This window comes from Microtus oregoni, unplaced genomic scaffold, assembly GCF_018167655.1.
Source record: "Microtus oregoni isolate MIOR12 unplaced genomic scaffold, Mior012 000003F_ref0000135, whole genome shotgun sequence".
Taxonomy (NCBI): Eukaryota; Metazoa; Chordata; class Mammalia; order Rodentia; family Cricetidae; genus Microtus; species Microtus oregoni.
The window spans coordinates 35,504,443-35,527,348 of record NW_024543062.1 but is presented as its reverse complement, the minus strand read 5'-3'; the positions used below and the strand labels follow the sequence as shown (position 1 = coordinate 35,527,348).

The window sequence follows — 22,906 nt, the reverse complement described above, 5'->3', positions numbered from 1 at the left end:
TGCAGACTTAGATGTTATATATATAGGGTCAGAGAACAACTGTTGGGAGTTGGTTTTCTTCCACTGTGGGTTCTGGGGTTCAAACTCAAGTCATTAGGCATGCATAGCAAGTTATATTATCTACTGAGCTCTCTTGCTGACTCATGGATTAAAAACAATTCACTTTGGTCAGGTAGTGGTGGCGCACATCTTTAATCCCAGCACTTGGGAGGCAGAGGCCGGTGGATCTCTGTGAGTTCAAAGCCAGCCCGGTCTACAGAGCAAGTTCCAGGACAGTCCGTACTGTTTTACAGAGAAACCCTGCCTTGAATAACAAAAACAAAAATAAACAAAAAAAATTTATTTTGTATTACATGATAAATATAGTTCTTTATATTCTGTTTAATTAAACTTTAGAACCAGTTTTCTAACCATGAATTAACGAGGCCGTTTCTGTCCTTTTCCCCCATAGTTTTTGTATTTTTTGATCTGACTGTAGATGATCAGTCAGTTTATCCTAAGGAATTAAGAGATGAATACATCATGTCAAAAACTCTTGGAAGGTAAACTTTGTTTTTCTTTATATAATAAACTGAACCTCCTTTTTTCTTTTTTCTATTTTTATTGGTTAGTTTTTTTGTACCTGATTTTACAATATTGTTATTTATAACGTAGCTGTTTGTTGAACTTTGTGGTAGATGTATTACTGATTTATTTGACAATGGTCAATTTAAATAAACTTCTTTTCCTTATAAATTTTAGTGTTCGGATTAGCTTGTGCCACTAGGGCCATGTTCATTGATAACTGTGTGTGTGTATGTTCATATGCATGTTCATTGATAACTGTGTGTGTGTTCATATGCATGTTCATTGATAACTGTGTGTGTGTGTTCATATGCATGTGTATGAGGATAGTTGCATAAGTAGTCCCGAGGTCAACATCTTCTTCAGTGACTTCCCACTTTATGTTTTGTAGCTCACTGAACCTGGAGCTCGCTGACTAAGCTTATGTGGCTGACTAGCAAACCCCTAGGATGCTCCTGTCTTTTCCTCATGAGAAGTAGGATTAGAGACAAGCTTCTTATGTAGGTTCTGGGAATCCAAACTCTGGTCCTTGTGTTTGTATAGCAAACATTTTATAGACTGAACTGTCTTCCAGCTCTTTATTTTACTGGAACTGATTAAGTAATTTTTGAGATAGGGTCTCACTTTGTTGCTCTGACTGGCCTAGAACTCACAGAGATTCTCCTCTATCTCCTGAGTGGTTGGATTAAAGGTGGACACCACCATTCCTGGCCCGTTTACTTTTCTCATGTAGCTTACCCTGGCTTCAAAATTACTATGCAGTCAAGGACAGTCTTGAACTTGATACTCTTGCCTCAACCTCCCCAGACAGGATTCCAAGCCTGCCTCAACATACCTAACTATTGATGACTTTTGAGAAAAAGCTTTTCATGACCTGTGATTCATGGACCATATAATTCACATGTGTGTATATGTGTGTGTGCACTCATGCCACAGTGAGTATGTGGAGGCCGGAGGACAACATGCAAGGGTCAGTTCTCTACTTCTACCATGTGATCTTTTTTTTTTTAAATCTAGAACTTTACTCATTTTATTTGGTTAAGGTTTAGGGTCAATGATTTTTAGCTGGTGTTCTTGGGACACCTTAGGGAATCCAGAATTAATCAAAGGGCTAATTTTTGGAGAACGTTATATCATTTTTATATATTTCTGAAAAGTTGGTAAATTCATGTTTTTGTGCATATTGGCAAAATCCGTGCCTGTCATCTATGGATATCACCAACATTTCTATGCCAATTTACAGTTGCCAAAATATCACTGTTGCTAGACCCTACTGTGTTCATAATGGAATACATATTAGTATTTCTGTTGTTTAGTTCATTGTTTTAATTAATTAATTAAATTGCATTAATTAATTTTTGCTTGTCAATCCCAGTTCCCCAACCTTCCTCCCTCTCCTCCTGCTCCCCACACCTTCCCCCTACCTCACCTCCCAAAATGTTCCTCAGAGAGGGTAAGGCCTCCCCTGGGAAGTCAACTATGTCTGTCTCATCTCCTCGTTGAGGGAGGACCAAGCCCCCCTTTTCTCCCCTGCCCCTGGGCCCATGTGTCTAGGCTGAGTAAGGTGTCTCTCCATAGAGAACAGGTTACACAAGGTCAGTTCATGCATTAGGGTTAGATCCTGGTCCCTCTGCCAGTGGCTGCACATACTGCCCAAGTCATACCATAGTCACTTGTATTCAGGGTCATGGTTCGGTCATATACAGGTTCCTCATTTGTCAGTCTGGTGTCAGTGAGCTCCCACTTGCTCAGGTCAAATGATTCTGTGACTTTTCCCATCATGGTCTTGACCCCTTTGCTTATATTATCATTCCTTCCTCTCTTCATTCTCTAGGAACTCGGCCCAGTAGTTAGTTGTGGATCTCCACATCTGTTTCCATCTGTTTCTGGAGGGTTCTAGCTTCTCTGGGATTGTAGACAGTAGGATGTCTGTCCTTTGTCTGAAATCCACTTATGAGTGAGTACATAATATATTTGTTTTTTTTTTTTTTTTTTTAGTTTTTCGAGACAGGGTTTCTCTGTAGCTTCGGAGCCTGTCCTGGCACTAGCTCTTGTAGACCAGGCTGGCCTCGACTCACAGAGATCCGCCTGCCTCTGCCTCCCGAGTGCTGGGATTAAAGGCGTGCGCCAACACCACCTGGTTTGGGTCTGAATTATCACACTCAGGTTGGTTTTTTCTAGTTCCATCCATTTGTCTGCAAATTTCAAGATGCCATTGTTTTTTACAACTGAGTAGTACTCTATTGTATAAGTGGATCATATTTTCTTTACCCATTCTTTGGTTAAAGGGCATCTAGTTGTTTCTAGGTTCTAGCATTACAAATAATGCTGCTATGAACATAATTGAACAAATGTCCCCGTGGTGTGAGTGTGCCTCCTCTGGGTATATGCCCAAAAGTGGTATTGCTGTGTCTTGATGTATCTTGATTCCTAATTTTCTGAGAAATAGCCATACTAATCTCCACAGCGGCTGTACAAGTTTACACTCCCACCAGTAATGGATGAGTGTTCCCCTTACTCCACATCCTCTCCAGCATAAGCTGTCATCAGTGTTTTTGATCTTCGTCATTCTGACAGGTGTAAGATGTATCTCAGGGTTGTTTTGATTTGCATTTCTCTGATGGCTGATGGTGTTTAGCATTTTCTTAAGTGTCTTTCAGCCATTTGAGATTCTCCTGTTGAGAATTCTATGTAGGTCTGTACCCCATTTTTTAATTGGATTATTTGATAGTTTGAAGTCTAGTTTTTATTTTGTTTTTTTTTGTTTTTTTTTTTTTTTTGGTTTTTCGAGACAGGGTTTCTCTGTGGCTTTGGTTCCTGTCCTGGAACTAGCTCTGTAGACCAGGCTGGTCCCAAACTCACAGAGATCCGCCTGCCTCTGCCTCCCGAGTGCTGGGATTAAAGGCGTGCACCACCATTGCCCGGCTTGAGGTCTAGTTTCTTTGCCACCACTGCCTGGCTCTATTTGCATTCTTCTACATGTTGACATTCAGTTATACCAGCACCATTTGTTGAAGATGCCTTTTCTTTTCCATTTTATAGTTTTAGCTTCTTTGTCAAAAAAAAGTTGTTCATAGGTATGTGGGTTAATATTAGGGTCTTCCATTCAATTTCATTGGTTCACCTGTCTATTCTTATGCCAATACCAACCTGTATACAAAGCTACAGTCAGGGATGGTACTTTATTGTACAGGGTTGTTTGAACTATCCTGGGTTTTTTAGTTTTTTCATATGAAATTTAGTATTGTTCTTTCGAGGTCTGTGAAAAATTGTGCTGGGATTTTGATGGCTTTGGTAACATTGATTGGTTTTGGTAACATTGTCATTTTTACTGTATTAATCCTACCAACCCATGAGCATAGGAAATCTTTCTATTTTCTGATATCCTCTTTAATTTTTTTCTTCAAAGACTTAAAGTTCTTGTCATACAGGTCTGTCACTAGTTTGGTTAGAGTTACCCCAAGATATTTTATGTTGGTAGCTCTTGTAAAAGGTGATGTTTCTCTGATTTTTTTTTCTTATACTGTTTATCATCTGTATACAGGGAGCTACTGATTTTTTTTTTTTTTTGAGTTAATCTTGTATCCTGCCACATTACTGAAGGTGTTTATTATCAACTGTAGGAGTTCCCTGGTAGAATTTTTAGGGTCACTTATATATACTATTATATCATCTGCAAATAGCAAAAAATTGACTTATTTCTTTCTAGTTTGTATCCCTTTGATCTCCTTTTGTTGTCTTATTGTTCTAGCTAGGACTTCAAGTAGTATGTTGAATAGATATACAGTGGACAGCTTTGTCTTGTTCCTGATTTTATTGGAATCGCTTTGAGTTTCTTTCCATTTTGTTTGATGTTGGCTGTTGGCTTGCTGTACATTGCCTTTATTATGTTTGGGAATGTTCCTTGTATTCCTGATCTTTCCAAGACCTTTATCATGAAGGGGTGTTGTAATGAGATGATCATGTGGTTTTTTTCTTTCAGTTTTTTATATGGTGATTACTTTGATGGATTTTCATATGTTGAATTATCCCTTTACTAATTGGATGAAGCCTACTTGATCATGGTGGATGATGTTTATGATGTGTTCTTGGATTTGGTTTGCCAGTACTTTATTGAGTATTTTTGCAGTAATATTTTTCTCCCCCATATGTAAAAGCAAAGAGCCTTTATTTTATGCAAGTTTGCAAACTTGGTCTCTCCGCATGTCCAACGCATTGGAATAAACGGAGAGCCCCAAGCTCAGTTAGAATTGGGTTTTTATAGTAGTAAAGGTGGGGGTGAGGGGTTTCTGAGGTTCAGGACCCTTGATTGGCTGACATTTGTCTAGGGGTGTCCTGGTGAGTGTGTGCTGACAGGTGGTCCTATCTGCAGCGGTTAGAATGTTTGATGGTCTGTTCTTGGGTGGTGGTTGGGTAATTTCAGCTTGTGGTTCTTCCTGCAAACAGATATTGCTTCAGGGTAAACTACTGAGACTCAGGCCTCTATTAAATTTTTTGATGGCTGAGTCCTACACTGGCAGTGATAATGGTTGGAAGTAAAGAACTTCCTTTGGTTGATCTTTTCATATGTAGCTTATCATGGCTGGCTCCTACACTCCCCTTCACAAGCACATATGACAGGACCCAATCTTGGGTCCTGCTTGCCCCAGGTTTTAAGGAGGTATAGAACTATTTAAATTAATAAATCCATTAATTGACAACTCTGGACCTATTTTTCTTATATATCAATGGACACTATAGGTAGTTATCTTGTCCCCCATGCCAGGGAGTTCCCCCTTGTCTCACTCAGCCTTTTAACCTATTTTGGACATGGGGCATGGGGTGACGTTTTTCTTTCTGCAACTACTTCAAGCTGACACTGGGACGTTGTTATCAAGGCCTAAGCAGGTTGATTGAAAGGATAGCCAAAGATGGGGGGGATATTTAGTCAATGGGGCACTCATCAGTCTCCGTTGAAGGGACAGGGAGCAGTCATATCAGTTGGCCTGGTCCACATCAGCTTTCAGGAAGTCCAGGGTTCACCGCATTCAGAGCAGGTAGTGGTCAGCAACTGATGCTTAGATGCATCTGCCATCCAAGTGGAAGCCTACTGAGATAAGTTTAATCTAGGAACAGAAGTTAAAATTTAGAAAAAGAGCAGATAACAGATGTCTGTAAACAGGAGGTATAGACTCACACCTTTGAGTCCTAGCTAACAAGTTGGCTATAGCTTTGTGGAAGAATCTGGATACCTTTTGCTATTAAATTGACATTATAACTGTCTTCACCATTAATACTATCAGAGATCTCAGAAGGATAAATAAAGTATATCTGAGTACAGACCAAATAGTTTCCAAAATCTATTAAATGACAGGGACCAGAGTCCACATATCTAGATCTCCTTAGCATTGGAGGCAGAAATTACAGTAATGTTTATGAGGGAGATTTTCTTAGTTGCATCTTTGTGTGGTTTGGGTATCAGGGTAACTGCAGCCTCATAAAAAGAATTTGGCAGTGTTCATTCTGCTTCTGTTGTGTGGAACAATTTGAGGGGTGTCAGTATTGTCTCTTCTGTGAAATTCTGGTAGAAATCTGTACTGAAAACATCTGGCCCTGGGCTCTTTTTGGAAGAGAGGCTTTTGATGACTGTTTCTATTTCCTTATGGGTTATAGATCTCCTTAATTTGTTTATCTTGTCTTGATTTAATTTTGGTATTTGGTACTTATCCAGAAAATTATTCATTTTCTTTAAAATTTCCTATTTTGTGGAGTACAGATTTTTGAAGTAGGACCTGATGATTCTCTGGATTTCCTTTATTGTCTGTTGTTATGTCCCCCTTTTCATTTCTGATTTTGTAAATTTGTATTTTCTTTCTGCCTTTTGGTTAGTTTGTATAAAGGTTTGTCAGTCTTGTTGATTTTCTTTGTCTCATTGATTCTTTGTATTGTTTTCTTTGTTTCTATTTTATTGATTTTAGCACTCAATTTGATTTTTTCCCACTGTCTACTCCTCCTGGGTGAATTTGCTTCTTTTTATTCTGAGGTTTCAGTTCTGTTAATTTGCTAGTGTGGGATTTTTCCAGCTTCTTTATGTAGGCCTTTAGTGCTGTGAACTTTCCTCTTAGTACTGCTTTCATTGTGTTCCATAAAATGGGTATGTTGTGTGGTCATTTTCATTGAGATTTAGGAAGTCTTTAGTTTCTTTTTTTATTTCTTCCTTGACCCAGTGCTCATTCAATTGAGTGTTGTTCAATTTCCATGTGTTTGTGGGCTTTCTGAAATTAGTATTGTTGTTGAATTCTAACTTTAAGCCGTGGTGATCTGATAAGATACATGGAGTTATTCCAATTTTTTTTTGTATCTGTTGAGGTTTGCTTTGTTACCGAGTATGTGGTCAATTTTTGAGAAAGTTCTATGTGCTGAGAAGAAGGTATATTCTTTTGTATTTGGGGGACATGTTCTATAGATGTCTGTTAGGTCCATTAGAATCATAACATCTGTTAGTTTCTGTCTTTCTCTGTTAAGTTTCTGGCTGGTAGACCTGTCCAGTGGTGACAGTGGGGTGTTGAAGTCTCCCAGTATTATTAGTGTGTGGGGTTTAATGTGTGATTTAAGCTTTAGTAATGTTTCTTTTGCATATGTGGGTGCTCTTGTATTTTGGGGTATTGATGTTCAGAATTGAGATTTCCTCTTGATGGATTTTTCCTGTGATTGATTTTAGCTTGAAGTGTATTTTGTTAGATATTAGGATAGCTACACCAGCTTGTTTCTTAGGTCCATTTGATTGGAAAAATTTTCCCAACCCTTTACTCTCAGGTAATGTCTGCCTTTGTAGTTGAGGTGTGTTTCTTTTATGAAGCAGAGGGATGAATTCTGTTTTCATATCCAGTCTGTTAGCCTGTGTATTTTAGAGGCCAGTTGAGTACATTGATATTAAGGGATATTAATGATCAGTGATTGCCAGTTTCTGTTATTTTGTTGTTGTTTTGGTTGTTAGTGGTGGAACTGTGTGCATGCTTCCCTTCTTTCGGATTTGCTGCTGTGAGATCATTTATTGTCTTTGTTTTTGTATTGTATATGACTTCCTTGGATTGGAGTTTTCCTTCTATTACTTTCTGTAGGGCTGGATTTGTGGATAGGTATTGTTTAAATTTGGTTCTGTCATGGAATATCTTGTTTTCTCCATCTATGGTGATTAAAAGCTTTGTTGGCTACAGTAGTCTGGGCTGTTATCTCTTAGTGTCTGCATAACGCCTGTCCAGGATCTTTTGGCTTTCATTGTTTTCATTGAGAAGTCAGGTGTAATTCTGATAGGTCTGCTTTTATATGTTACTTTTTCTTTTTCATTTTCATAAGGTTATTTTTAAGTTCATTTTCTTCTGCTTCATCTGCATTGGAATTTTCAGGTCTGGCTGTTGTAGAAGCAGTAGTTTCTGGTGGTGCCATGTTGCTTTGCTCTTTATGATATTGAGTGTATTCTTACCGTGCTGTCTGCCCATCTCTTCCTCTAATTGGAACAGGTGGAGCCTGTGCTTCAGGGGGCTTGTCTTCTACCATTTTTTGCTTCATTGAATGTTCCTTCAGGCACAGCAGAGCCTCTGGTGATGGCCACTCGTAGAGGTCTGGTGGGGCCAGAGCTCTGGTGTTCTTTCCTCCTGATGATGGCGGGCCATGGTTCCGGTGGTTGCTATACCAGTGTGTTATCTCTTACAGAGAATGGCAGTGGATGCTGGCTGGGACACAGGTACTCTTTCCCAGAGAAACCTCATGTGATAGCTTCTGGAAGCCACTGCTGTCATTGTTCCTGGTTGTCGCTTGGCTCTGACTCTCCTGGCAGTCACTCGGTTGGCTTGGCTTTGATTTATTAACTAATTAAATTAAGTTTCTGTCTTTTTTTTTTTTTTTGAAGACAGTGTAGCCCTTGTAGACCTCAAACTCATGGGCAGTTCTCCTGTCTTAGCTCCTGAGGGTTACAGGCATGAGCTACCATTTCCAGAGTATTCATTGTCAATTAAAAATTACTTAATTACTTGTGTGTATATGTGTTTATCTAGGTATGAGTGTTATAATGTATGTGTGAATATATGATTTGTGGTGAGTATGACGAATGTGTGTGTGAGTATGGGGAGGTGTGAGTGTTTAAAGTGACGAGTGGAGCGTGTGATGTGATGTGTGTGAAGAGTGTATAATTGTGAGGTGCGTGTGATGTGTGAAGAGTGTATAATTGTGAGGTGCGTGTGATGTGATGTGTGAAGAGTGTATAATTGTGAGGTGCGTGTGATGTGTGAAGAGTGTATAATTGTGAGGTGCGTGTGATGTGATGTGTGTGAAGAGTGTATAATTGTGAGGTGCGTGTGATGTGATGTGTGAAGAGTGTATAATTGTGAGGTGCGTGTGATGTGATGTGTGAAGAGTGTATAATTGTGAGGTGCGTGTGATGTGTGAAGAGTGTATAATTGTGAGGTGCGTGTGATGTGATGTGTGTGAAGAGTGTATAATTGTGAGGTGCGTGTGATGTGATGTGTGTGAAGAGTGTATAATTGTGAGGTGCGTGTGATGTGTGAAGAGTGTATAATTGTGAGGTGCGTGTGATGTGTGTGAAGAGTGTATAATTGTGAGGTGCGTGTGATGTGTGAAGAGTGTATAATTGTGAGGTGCGTGTGATGTGTGAAGAGTGTATAATTGTGAGGTGCGTGTGATGTGATGTGTGAAGAGTGTATAATTGTGAGGTGTGTGTGATGTGATGTGTGAAGAGTGTATAATTGTGAGGTGCGTGTGATGTGATGTGTGAAGAGTGTATAATTGTGAGGTGCGTGTGATGTGATGTGTGAAGAGTGTATAATTGTGAGGTGCGTGTGATGTGTGTGCAGAGTGTATAATTGTGAGGTGCGTGTGATGTGTGAAGAGTGTATAATTGTGAGGTGCGTGTGATGTGTGCACCATGGTGTGCATGTGTAGCTCAGTTTTCTTCTACCATAGATTCCAGAGAGTGATTCAGGTCATAAAGCTTGTTTGGGGTCCTAATTTGCTTTCTGTTGCTGTGATAAGCATCATAACCAAAAACAGCTTGGAGAGGAAAGGGTTCATTTGACTTTAGGCACTGCTCACAGTCCATCATTGAGAACACCAAGGCAGAAACTCCAGTAGAGACAGTAACTGAAGCCGAGACCATGGAGGAGCGCTGATCACTGCCTACTCCCAAAGGCTTATTCAGCCTGCTTTCTTTTATACTACAGGGCCACAGCACCAGGTGTAAGACTGTGAACAGTGGGTTTAGCATCAGTTATCAATCAAGAATATGCCCACAGACTTGCGTGTAAGCCAGTGTGATGGAGATCTTTTTATTCCTATTGAGGTTCCTTTTTCCCAGATGATCCTAGTTTGTATCAAGTTGACCAACAACAAAAACCCAAAACAAAACCCCATACAATTGATTCCTTGTCAACTTAACATACAAACATATCATCCTTGAGCCATAACTTTTTTTTGCCCCCTAAGTTGTCATATTAATATTCATTCATGGCCTGGTGGGTGGTGACTCAAGCCTTTAAATTTAGTACTTGAGAGATAGAGGCAAGTGTATCTTTGTGGATTTGAGATCAACCTGGTCTACATAGTGAGTTCCAGGATAGCCAGGACTATGTAGAGAGACTATGTCTCAAAAAACAAAGCAAAACGAACAAAAATTAATGTCAAGGTGTGAAGCATGGTCTAATTTTTTGAAGTTTGGGTCTTTTAAAAAGTTCAACAAGGGGCAGGAGAGATGGCTCAGCAGTTAAGAGCACTGACTGCTCCTTCCAGAGGACCCAGGTTGAATTCCCAGCACCCACATGGTAGCTAACAACTGTAAATAACTTCAAGATCTGATACCCTCATACAGGCCAAATACTGATGCATATAAAGTAAAAATAAATTTTAAAAAAAGCTCAATAATTTGGAACTGGAGTACAAACTTAGTAACTAAGAACGCTGGTTGCTCTTCAAGAGGATCTGTGTGATTTCCAGTACCTACATAATGTCTCATAGCTTCCTATAACTAATTCCAGGGGATCTGACATCTAATCTTTAGTTTACTGCACGCAAGTGTTGCACAGGCTTATATGTAGGAAAAGTACCCATACACATAAAAAAAAAAACCCTCAGCAATTTGAATATTCCCAAATTAAAACTATCCAAAGTCTCTTAACTGTAAAACAACTAGAATAAAAATAACTGTTATTATTTTAGAAGGAACCAGGGTTACAATCAGATCAAAACAAAATCAAATTCCAGCAGCTTAAGTAACTCAGTGTCCAAGGTCTGGGACTTCTTTTGATCTACAGAAGTTTTGAGCAGCTCCACCGTGCCATATAGCTTGCCTTGTAGTCTCAGGCTGGCTCCACACCTGCTGCTGTCCTCAGTGGTCATCCCACAGTCTGGGCATCTCCATTATGCTGGGGTCTCCAATTGCAACTGAGCCTGTATCTTTGTCGGAGACCTCCTAGACTGTCTTCAGGGATACTTCAAGCCTGCCACATAGTGCCAAGCCTCAGCTGCTTTCTGTAAGTCCTTCATGCCTTCAGAATGGTTTATGGGAAACTCTTTTTTTTTTTTTTTTTTTTTTTTTTTTGGTTTTTCGAGACAGGGTTTCTCTGTGGCTTTGGAGCCTGTCCTGGAACTAGCTCTGTAGACCAGGCTGGTCTCGAACTCACAGAGATACGCCTGCCTCTGCCTCCCGAGTGCTGAGATTAAAGGCGTGCGCCACCACTGCCCGGCTTATGGGAAACTCTTATGAAGTTTGACTTTCAGCTTGAGATGCAGCTTTGGACCCTCTCTGGACCACAGATTCTGTGTGCTGACCCAGAAGATTTCCTTTTGATGATGTTGGTCTCTCATTAATCATAGCTGATTTTTTTTAAAAAGTTTTTTGAGACAGGGTTTCTCTGTGTAGCTTTGGAGAATGTCCTGGAACTCATTTTGTAGACCAGGCTGGCCTCGAATTGACAGAGATATCCACTTGCCTCTGCCTCCTGAGTGCTGGGATTAAAGGTGTGTGCCACCACCATCTGACTAGTCACTGCTGATTTTAAACCCCAGCTAACTAGCAGTGATTATCTAAAGATTTTATTTCACAGATTAACCCCTCCCCTCAACAGACAGTTTCTCTGTATATCCCTGACTGTCCTGGAACTCCCTTTGTAGACCAGGCTGGCCTTGAACTCACAGATGCACCTGCCTCTGCCTCTTGAGTGCTGGATTAAAGACACATGCCTCTACACCCAGCCTTGCTTTCACAGAATCTTTATTGAAACTATCACACAAATGGCTCTGATAGGGAGCTTTAAGGGACTCTAAAATTTCCCTCTGAAACTTCATGGACCAGGCCTGTTATTTGTTATTTACATTTCTCTCAGCTTAGCTTCCAGTGCTCTACAAAACAACCCACTTATCTCTGAGCACTCAGCAGTTTTACCAGCCCAGAGCTAATCCTATAAATCTTCCACCAAGCAACATGGTTACATCCATCACAACAATACCCCAGTCCTGGTACCAGTTTCTCTCCTCCTTTGCTTTAGTTGCTGTGATAAATACTGTGACCAAGAGCAATTTGGAGAGGTTGTTTGGCTCACATGTTCTGATCACAGTCCAATCTTTTATTTATTTATTTTTTAAATATTTATGTATTATGTGTACAATGTTCTGTCTGTGTATATGCCTGCAGGCCAGAAGAGGGCACCAGACCTCATTACAGATGGTTGTGAGCCACCATGTGGTTGCTGGGAATTGAACTCAGGACCTTTGGAAGAGCAGGCAGTGCTCTTAACCACTGAGCCATCGCTTTAGCCCCACAGTCCAATCTTGAGGGAAGCCAAGACAGGACAAGCAGGGCAGGTCCTAGAGGCAGGAGCTAAAGCGGAAACCACAGAGGAACACTGCTCACTGACTCAGTTTCCATGGCTTGATCATTTTGCTTTCTTATTCATTCTAGATCTGCCTGTCCAGAAAAAGTACCAGTACTACACACAGTATGCTAGGCCCTTACACATTAGTCAATAAACGTCCCACAGACTTAGCTACAGGACAGTCTAATGGAGCATTTTTTTCAATTGAGATTCCTTCTTAGCAGATGCTCCTCTATTGAGTCAGGTTGACAAAAAACAGACAAAAAACTGGTTTTTGGGACAAACACTTCTGCTTGCTTAAGGTAGACCTGCAATTTAATGTAAAGTATTTAGTTCAATCCCTAACAGAAGAAGAGTGGGACATACTTGGAATTCAACAACTTGAAGACATTATAGCAGGAGAATTGGGAGTTCAAAGTTATCCTTGGCATAATAGTCATTTGAGGACATCTGAGCTTCCTAAGACCTTTGTCTCGAAGGGGGATAAAAGGAAATAAATAGGTAGTTAGGTGCTATGATTGGATCTTCCAGTTTCTAAAAAGGTTAAGACAGCCGGCAGTGTTGGCGCACACCTGTAATCACAGCACTTGGGAGGCAGAGGCAGGCGGATCTCTGAGAGTTCGAGGCCAGCCTGGTCTACAAGAGCTAGTTCCAGGGCAAGCTCCAAAACTACAGAGAAACCCTGTCTTGAAAACCCAAAAAAGAAAAAAAAGAAAAAAAAAAAAAAGAAGGGGGCTGGAGAGATGGGTCAGCGGTTAAGAGCATTGCCTGCTCTTCCAAAGGTCCTGAGTTCAATTCCCAGCAACCACATGGTGGCTCACAACCATCTGTAATGGGGTCTGGTGCCCTCTTCTGGCCTGCAGACATACACACAGACAGAAAATTGTATAAATAAATAAATATTTAGAAAAGGGGGGGGGCGCTGGAGAGATGGCTCAGAGGTTAAGAGCATTGCCTGCTCTTCCAAAGGTCCTGAGTTCAATTCCCAGCAACCACATGGTGGCTCACAACCATCTGTAATGGGGTCTGGTGTCCTCTTCTGGCCTGCAGGCATACACACAGACAGACTATTGTGCACATAATAAATAAATAAATAATTTTTTTTAAAAAGGTTAAGACAAAACTAGCATAGTAGGATCCAGTGTCAGATATTTATGTACTGATAGCTGCTATTATGTGGATGGACTTTGATAACTTTAAGCTAAATGAAAGAAATAGGAATTCATTAATATGAAATGCCAGGTAATTTTTAGAAAGTGGTTGCTAGGAGTAAGGAATAATGGTGTTTACTTAATTGGAACTAGATGGTACCAGTTGGAGGGCATTGTGAATGTACTTAATGTGATTGAATTCTATTCTTGAAAATGATTATAATGGTACATTTTATGTTGTCCATACACAATATAATAAGAAGGATGTGAAACCTTTCCAATACTCTCAAAACCTGGTTGTTGTCATAGCCCACTATAGACAGGTACTATACAGGCCTGTACTTTAGTAATCAGCACTAGGATGAATTTCATTTACTGGGGTAATTGTTTGCTGCATACTGTTTTGTGTGGCCTTGGTGGTATCCAGTGAGTCTGAAATCTTTGAAGGTGCTGCTGCATGCAGAGTAATCGTGCAGCATTTCTGGATGTAGTGTAGGGTGCAATTTATGCTTCAAATTGTACGTGCAAGTTGTTGGTAATTGTTTTGAATTTTCTCGTATTTCAATTTGGGCATGAATGCCCTAGATGGCATGGCTGACCTTGACAACCTAGAACTCTATATACCCACGTTGACAACCTAGAACTCTATACACCCACGTTGACAACCTAGAACTCTATATACTCACGTTGACAACCTAGAACTCTATATACCCACGTTGACAACCTAGAACTCTATGTACCCACGTTGACAACCTAGAACTCTATGTACCCACGTTGACAACCTAGAACTATATACCCACGTTGACAGCCTAGAACTCTATATACCCACGTTGGTCTTTGTTGGCTGCTGTCCTTCTTTCTGTTCTCTTAGCTCTTGAATTATGGTTGTGTAACCCTCTTGGCATGGGTACTCATTTTTGATCATGAAGACTCTTTTATTGATATTTCTCAGGACTCTAGAGAAAGTAAATTCTCTTTTTTCTTAGTGTCTTTCCATGAATTTCACAATCAAGGGCTATGATTAGATTGAAGTCACTCCAAGCTTAGTGTTGGGGGCATCACATCTACCTGTGCCCTTGCCAGTTTACTCTGGTGAAGTTTCAGTGTGTCCTTTGAACACATGGACAGTGAAGAAATGTTGCTTGGACAATATTTAGTTTCGTGTGTGTCTGTGTCTGTGTGCGCTTGTGCGCGCGCGCACAAAAGACTGGAAGTTGGGCTGGAGAGATGGCTCAGTGGTTAAGAGCATTGCCTGCTCTTCCAAAGGTCCTGAGTTCAATTCCCAGCAACCACATGGTGGCTCACAACCATCTGTGGTGAGGTCTGGTGCCTTCTTCTGGCCGGCAGACATACACACAGACAGAGTATTGTATGCATAATAAATAAATATTAAAAAAAAAAGACTGGAAGTTCATGTGCAACAGAAGACACAATGGGTGTTGGTCTTCGATCTTTTACCTTGAGGCTGGGTCTCTGTTTGCTGCTCTGTATGCTGGGCAGGCTGGCCTATAAGCTTTTGGGGAGTTCTCTTGTTTCTGCCTCCAGTCTTCCTGTGTCACAGATGTATGCTATGATGCCTGGTTTACATGGGTTCTGGATACTCAGATTGTCCACCTGAGCAGCCTTGTCAGTTCCATCTTTAATTTATTCTAGTCAAAGTAGATGCCTGGTGGGTTTCATGATGAAAATCATCCTGAAAATCACTGTCTGTGTTTTTCCCATTAGTGGTGCTTGTGGGGAGGTAAAAATGGCTTTTGAGCGGAGAACGTGCAGGAAAGTAGCCATAAAGATCATCAGCAAGCGGAAGTTTGCTCTCGGCTCGTCGAGAGAAGCAGTGAGTACCCGTGTTACCTGTGTTTATAGCTGCCTGGTCTTCGCATTGCTTCTTAACTTCCTCGAGGAACCCTGGAGCATGACCCAACTTCAGGAAGACTGGATAGCTGAGATGTAGTACTTTTTTTCTCCTTGGTTTTTCAAGACAGGGTTTTTCTGTGTGGCCCTGGCTATCCTGGAACTCGCTTTGTAGACCAGGCTTGCCTCAAACTCCCAGAGAGCCACCTGCCTCTGTTTCCTGAGTGTTGTGATCAATGGTGTGTGCCACCTCCTGGCTGTACTTTACTCTCAGCACTGATTTTGAAAGTATTTGTTAAAATGGCAACTCCTTATTAGCTTTAATGTATTATTTTGCCTCACTCTACAAGTTATGTGGTGATTACTTTTTATTCCAAAAAAACTTTTTTTTTTTTTTTTGAGATAGGGCTGTCTCACAGCCCCATCTGGCCTTGAACTTATGGAGTGAGTCTGGCCTATGCCAATGCCTCCTCTGGAGTGCTAGGCATATACTCCCATCTTGACAGAGGGAGCTTATTAATGCTCTTATTAATTAACCTTTAAATAATTTTTACTATTTGATGACAACAAAGGAGAGCAACCAACTGTTTCCCTCGGCCCTGCTGATCCCATTTGCTATGAAAGGCTTCAGGTGTTTCCAAAGAGTCAGCTAGCCTCTGCCTGATATGATTCAGTTCTGAGTGTGAGCTGAACACTATACACATGTTCTGGATGTTATCAGACAGGTGTAAACAGATGTCACTGAGGAGCAGTGGTTCCAACTTCCTCATAATTTATGCACATAAGAATTCGCTGCTTGGGGGCTGGAGAGATGGCTCAGAGGTTAAGAGCACTGGCTGCTCTTCCAGAGGTCCTGAGTTCAATTCCCAGCAACCACATGGTGGCTCACAACCATCTGTACTGAGATCTGGCGCCCTCCTCTGGCCTGCGGGCATACATCGAGGCAGAATGTTGTATACATAATAAATAAATAAATAAATAAATAAATAAATAAATAAATCTTAAAAAAAAAAAAGAATTCGCTGCTTGGGGCTGGAGAAGATGGCTCAGTGGTTAAGACCACTAACTGCTCTTCTGGAGGTCCTGAGTTCAATTCCTAGTAACCACATGGTGGCTTAGCCATATGTAATAAGATCTGATGCCCTCTTCTGGCCTGCAGGCATACATGCAGGCAGAACACTGCATACACAATAAATAAATATATCTGTAAAAAAAAAAAGAATTCTCTGCTTGATTGTTGAGGTAATTCCTAATTCTTTGCTCTTTGGCAAATGGCAATGACTGAGTTTGTTACAGAAACACATTTAAAAAAAAGTTATTTTCAAGACAGGGTTTCTCTTTGTAGTCCTGTCTTTCCTGAGACTTGCTCTGTAGCCCAGCCTGGCCTCACACTCTGCCTCCCGAGTGCTGGGATCAAAGGTGTGTGCCACCACTGCCCAGCTTAGAAACATTTTTATCAGAGTCAGAGATTTATGAATGCCAGACAAGTACTGTACCACTGAGATAACATTTCCAATTTTCAGCTGCAGATTTTAGAACGTAAATTATTTTTATGTGACAGCTGTTTATCACTTTTCTGCCCACATTTACTGAATGAGTGAGCCAAACGTGTTGTTTTTTTACACATGATGCAACACAGTAATATAAAAGGTGGGACCCAATCGCTCTTCCTTCCCAGCCAGCTGTTTCTGGCTTTAACATTCTTCACATTGTTTTTCCTAGATAATTCTATTCTTACACGGCAATAGGAGTTTCCGGTCTGTGTTCACTTTGTTATAGACATGATTCTGGATTTGCCTCCTGTTTAGGCGGAAAAGCATATCTACTAGATTGATAAAAACTTAGAACCAATCTTTACTTCTTAATTGTTCTCTTCCATTCATTGTACTCTGTGGGACCTCTTAGTTAGTAGAACCTCCCACCCCAGCCCTGCAATGTAATAATGAGTGTGGGAGCTGAGAGGAAAAGGCTGGATTTAAAAATTTTAAATCTGGGGGGCTGGAGAGATAGCTCAGTGGTTAAGAGTACTGACTGTTCTTCCAGAGAACCTGGGTTCAATTTTCAACACTCACAGCTATCTATACTCCCAGTTCCAAGGGGCTCAGCACCCGCACACAAATATTCAAATTTTCAACTCGAACTTGTTCATACTGGGTTTCATGGTCTAAGTTAATGAAGACTGACCAGGTCTCTTCCTCTCATACAGATGTACATGCAGGCAAAACACCAATGTGCATAAAAATAAAAAATAGAGAAAATATGTGTTTAAATATCTTTAATCTGGGCTTTTTGGACAAAGTCCATTTTACATAAATATGTAATTTTGTGTCATCTGTATGAACAGAGGCTATTTTGTAACTCAGGCAGTCTTTACTTAAGATGAATACTAACCATTGCAATTATTATTATTAATGAACTGTAATGTTATCCTTTTTAAGGACATGGCTCCCAGTGTTGAAACTGAAATAGAAATTTTGAAAAAACTAAATCACGTAAGTATTACTTATCACTTATAGAAACTTGTCTGAAAATATGGGACATGTACATAGCATGTCTGTAGGAGGTTAGTGTTGACCTGGGCATGTGAACGCACACATGACCAAACTCTTTTTAACTTGCAAGAGTTTTCCTTAAAGTTTGTGAAAATATAATCCTCTGTAAAGGCTTCATAACCTCATGATTCAATGCTCAGTATTTTTGATGAGATCTTGACCAAAATCTTATAGAGATTAGTGATTATATTTGTAAAGAAAATGAAAGTTTTAGTGAGGTTAATTACATCTGAAAATTTGGCACTTTTAAATACTTTTTATTTGGAGTATTTTATTTAAATCTATGGTGTGTGAGAGGTGAATGGAGTCCTGTCATTTTATCTTGTCTCATTCCTTGGTGTGGGAGTCTGGTTGGGTATAAATGGTCCTCCTTTTTTCTCAGGATCAGTGTGTCTGTGGAAGATGAGAAGGGCTGTAGTGGGCTAGGCTGGTCCTGTCTTCCCTTTGCTAGTTCTTTCAGTGTCTTCATCGGTTTATGTGTCCCCGTAGGGACTGGAGTCAACTTGACCCAAATCTGGCTTATTCTCCCTTTTAACCTCCAAACAGAAGAGTTTCTTTGTTCTCTCTTTCATCTCCTCACATCCCTTCAAGCACTTGAAGCTCTTTTTATTCTACATTACTGCCTTTGACACAGTATCTCACTGCCTGTTTACAACTCAGTGGTCGGCCCTCTTACTTGGCTGTCCACTGTTGGATTTGCAGCTTCTTCCTTTCCTGCTGTCTCTTCCCTTTCCTTTTTCTTTCCCTCTGCCTTTTCTCCTCCTCACCTACCTCCTTTCCTGCTCTTTCATTTTATTCTTTTTTTGTTGTTTGGAGACATCCCCGCACTTCTGCCCTGGTTGGTCTGGGAATACTGTGCTTACATGACCCTTCCATCTCTGTCTCTTGAGTGAGTTTGTTTCTGTTCCTTGTAATAGGAACTGGCTGAATTGACTTGGCTGGGCTCTGATTTCTGGCTCAAACAATCTTCCTGCTGCAGCCTACTTTGCCAGTTTTGTTTTGTTTTGTAAAACACATTCAGTGCTGGCAAAAAGGCTCAGAGGTTTAAGGCACTTGCTACTAAGTCTGACAATCTTGGTTGGATCCCTAGGAACCACAGGAGGAAGGAAAAAAAATCAGCTCTCACAAGTTCTCCCCTGATCTCCACACATGCTCTATGGCATGCATAGATATAGATAGACACATGTAATTAAATAAACAAACAAGCAAACCAATCCATACATCCCATCTCCCTAAGTATTTTACTGGTTATTTTGATCCTTTTTAAACCAATCCATACATCCCGTCTCCCTAAGTATTTTACTGGTTATTTTGATCCTTTTTAAACCAATCCATACATCCCATCTCCCTAAGTATTTTACTGGTTATTTTGATCCTTTTTAAACCAATCCATACATTCCATCTCCCTAAGTATTTTACTGGTTATTTTGATCCTTTTTAAAGCGGAAGTCTCGCCTTAGCACTCATCGGTATTCCCAGGTCTTCATGCCACGAGGCAGTGGGGCCTCTACTGATTGTCTTACAACAGTTCACTGCAGGAAGGCAGTTATGGTGAGACTTGCTTTGATGGAAGAATACTATGGTGAATTTCACCACCCTCTTAATCTCAAACCTGGAAGTAGTATAGGCTGTCTGGTTCCCACATGATCACAATCCTTTATTCTGATTGATACTTACCCAGTCTGGTTCTTATCTCTATCACTGAACTTGGCTGTCAGTTGTAAGCACAATAGGTGTGCTTTCTAAGTGGAAAATCATAAGTGTGCATTCTAGAGTATCTAAATCTGTTCTTCCCTGCCCGCTATGTTCTCTGTCCCCTGTGCTGATACTCGGTCATAATCTGGAGGCCATGCTCGGAAGGTCTTATACAATGGGGAAGATCTATCTAATCATGAAAGTTTCTTTCCATTGTCCATGCTTCCAGTCCTGGAGCTGTATGGGTCTGGTGTCTGGTAATATAATTGGGCTTCCTCCCTAGCTTTCTTCTTTGTTGTTGAGAAAAGGTCTCATATTGCAGGCTGGCCTTGAACTTGTTTTATAGCTGAGGTTGGCCTTGAGTTCTTGATTTTCCTTCCTTGCCCTCCTAAGTGCTAGGATTACAAATTAGCTTCATGGTCTCTGGTTGTGTGTCTGGTTCTCCTTCACTCTTGTGCTAGGATTGGATTTCAGGTCTCAGACCTGCTGTGAAAACTCCCCACCACCATTCTGCTGCTGCCTTATGCATGGTCCTTGTCAGGTTGCTTGAGTCCTGTTCTGGACAAATAAAGAAGGCTGGGAGGACCTGCTGTCACTCTTAGGTAGGCTCATATGCACACATGAATTTCCCCTTGCTGACTGATACTGAGTGTTTTCTCTGAAGAGTCAGAAACATTTCTTCTGCCTTCTCCTGTACGTGACATAAAAACATCCTCAGATAAGAGTCCAGTGCCTGATCTTTGTCCTCCTGAGACCTCAGTTTCTGGGCCTTGAGGTTTTCTTTGTGAAGTGTCTCACTTCTCTCTTCTTCTCTGTTCTAGCCTTGCATCATCCAGATTAAAGATGTTTTTGATGCAGAAGATTATTACATTGTTCTGGAGTTGTAAGTAGTAACTTTGTTTTCTTCTGTTTCGTTTTGGTTTTTTGAGACAAGGTTTCTCTGTGTAGCTTTGGAACCTGTCCTGGAACTTGTTCTGTAGACCAGGCTGGCCTCGAACTCATAGAGTCCTGAGATTGGAGTCATGTATCATTGCTGCCCAACAAGTAGTAGTAATATTTTAAATTTATGTTTCTATGTAAGTCTTATAAGCCAGCAAAGAATTGAATGCAGACCTGCCTTTGTCATACTGGGGCTCTTAATGGAGATGTGTTAGTGGAGTCACTGTGTGTGTGTGTGTGTGTGTGTGTGTGTGTGTGTGAATTCTAAAGCTCTTCTAATGACAGGTATGAAGGGATTGAGACCTTGTATCTGAGGCCTGAGATTGAGCTTTATTTTGTACAGGACAAGCTGATTGCCCTTGGAAGGAGTTCATTTCACCTCCCTGACTCTCATTTTCTGAGTGTTGAATGTGAATAACAATTGTACTCTAGCTGGTAGACTTCTTAAAAGGATTAAATGATTTGAGGGTTGGGAAGCCCTTCAGGATACTGACAGATGTGGACATTCAACATGAGTCCAATTTATCATTACTCTGAAGGTATCTGCCTGTGTGGACTATTCTTGAGAACCGTGAGCCCTGGCTACATGGTGGCTCTTGAATGTCTTTTCGTATCTTCAAATTTTGTATTCCTGGAGGTGGCCTGCTGCATGTCTGTTCTTGTATAAACTTGTGTGTTTCTGGGAGCAGCTGTTGGGTCAGACAGGGAATTCTGTGCGCATAGTTCCTATGAGGAGTGGCCATTAAGATTATGATTGGGAGGGCACGATGTCTCATTGAATAAAAGCACCTGCTGCCAAGTTTGAGGACCTGAGTCTGATCTGTAAGACCCAAATGTTGAAAAGAGAGAACTGATTCTTGTAAGTTGTCCTTTGACCTTTACGTTTAAGACATGTTGCACATGTGCTTTATATACACACACCCCCAGCAATAGTGTGTGTGTGCCCATTATTTATAGAAAGGCCGAAAACATGGCTCAGTGGTTAAGAACACTGATTGCTCTTCCAGAAGCTTTGGGTTCAATTCTCAGCACCTGCACAAGTTCAGGCAACAAATTAATAATAGTAGTAACAATATAACCAACAGTTGTGCTGCTTGTTAAAGCCTTGCTATGCGCCCAGTATTGCTGTCGGTGTTTCCCTTCATAACGCTCCTCCAGGCGCCAGTGGGTTACTGCTTCACTGTTGGAAGTTTCCCATTGAACATCTGCACTGTGCCATGCTTTTTACCTGCGTCAGTAGTTCTGCTGTGGGTGGACTCAAACCTAGGGTCTTGCACATGGTAGGCAAGTACCCTCCCTACATTCTCAGCCATCACTTAGTACTTTTTTTTTTTTTTCTTTTTGAGGTGGAGTCTCATGTAGCCCACTTTGGTATTAAATTCTTTGTGTAGCTCAGGATCTCCTTGAATGTACCAACCTCTTTTTTCTGAGTACTGGGCTTATAGATAATGTACCACCAATTATGTCTTTATTTGACATCAGTTATTATAGGTAGGATTAAAGGTGTGGGCCACCACCACCCTGCTGGAACCAGACTTTTGAAAGTCCCCAAAGAAGTCATGCTATTCCACTTTTTCTTCTTTTCTAGCTGGGACATCTGACTGTGGATGAGGCTTTTAATAGCTCATTAATTTGTTAGAAGATTTATTTCGTATTACTTTTAAGTTTGTGTGTCTGTGTGTGTACACATGACTGCCAGTGCTCGGAGAGGTCAGAGGTGGGCTTTGTTTCCCTGGAGCTGGAGTTACAGGCACTTGTGAGTTAGGCACTGGTGTTGGGAGGTGAGTGAATGAGGGCATGACCTCTCCAAGGTATGGTTGAGGAGAAGGTTTTTATTGTCAGAATAAGGGAGAGCACAGTGAAAGGCATCTCGAGGAGTCCAGAGCTGGGAGAGAAGTAGCATAATAAACCAGGCTATGAGAGAAGAGAGAAATGAAGAGAAGAAGAGAGGAACAGGAAAGAGCAAGGAGGAGGGCCAAGAGAACCAAGAGAGCACATGGCCCAAAAGGCAGGGAAGTTATGGAAGCCCAGAAGCTGCAGAAGTTTAGGGAGGGCATAGGTTGAGAAGAGCTGAGGGGAGCCTTGGGGACTCAGTGAGCCTTAACAACTGAGCCATTGCTCTCAGCCTTCGAGTTTATTTATCTGTTTGTTTGTTTTGAGGCAGGGTATCCTGTATCTCTGGCTAGCCTGGGGCTTACTATATAGATCATAACAGGGTGGCCTTGAATTCTACCTGAGTGCTGGGATTAAAGTCATGCCCTATAACGCCCAGTCAAGCGCATTAAGTTATGTG

General features: G+C 41.0%; 1 protein-coding gene across 5 annotated transcripts in view; it reads left to right on the top strand.

The window, feature by feature from the left end:
- Chek2 (checkpoint kinase 2) overlaps positions 1 to 22,906 on the top strand; it is a 46,622-nt gene that overhangs the window by 8,078 nt on the left and 15,638 nt on the right. For 3 of the 5 annotated variants that reach the window (XM_041648748.1, XM_041648746.1, XM_041648747.1), the window contains exons 5-8: positions 452 to 542; positions 15,302 to 15,410; positions 17,866 to 17,919; positions 20,496 to 20,557. In XM_041648748.1, coding sequence (XP_041504682.1) covers positions 452 to 542; positions 15,302 to 15,410; positions 17,866 to 17,919; positions 20,496 to 20,557 — 316 coding nt within the window. Of the gene's footprint in view, positions 1 to 451; positions 543 to 2,468; positions 2,522 to 15,301; positions 15,411 to 17,865; positions 17,920 to 20,495; positions 20,558 to 22,906 lie in introns of those variants that run through there. The other 2 variants (XM_041648749.1, XM_041648750.1) reach the window with 2 other exon arrangements.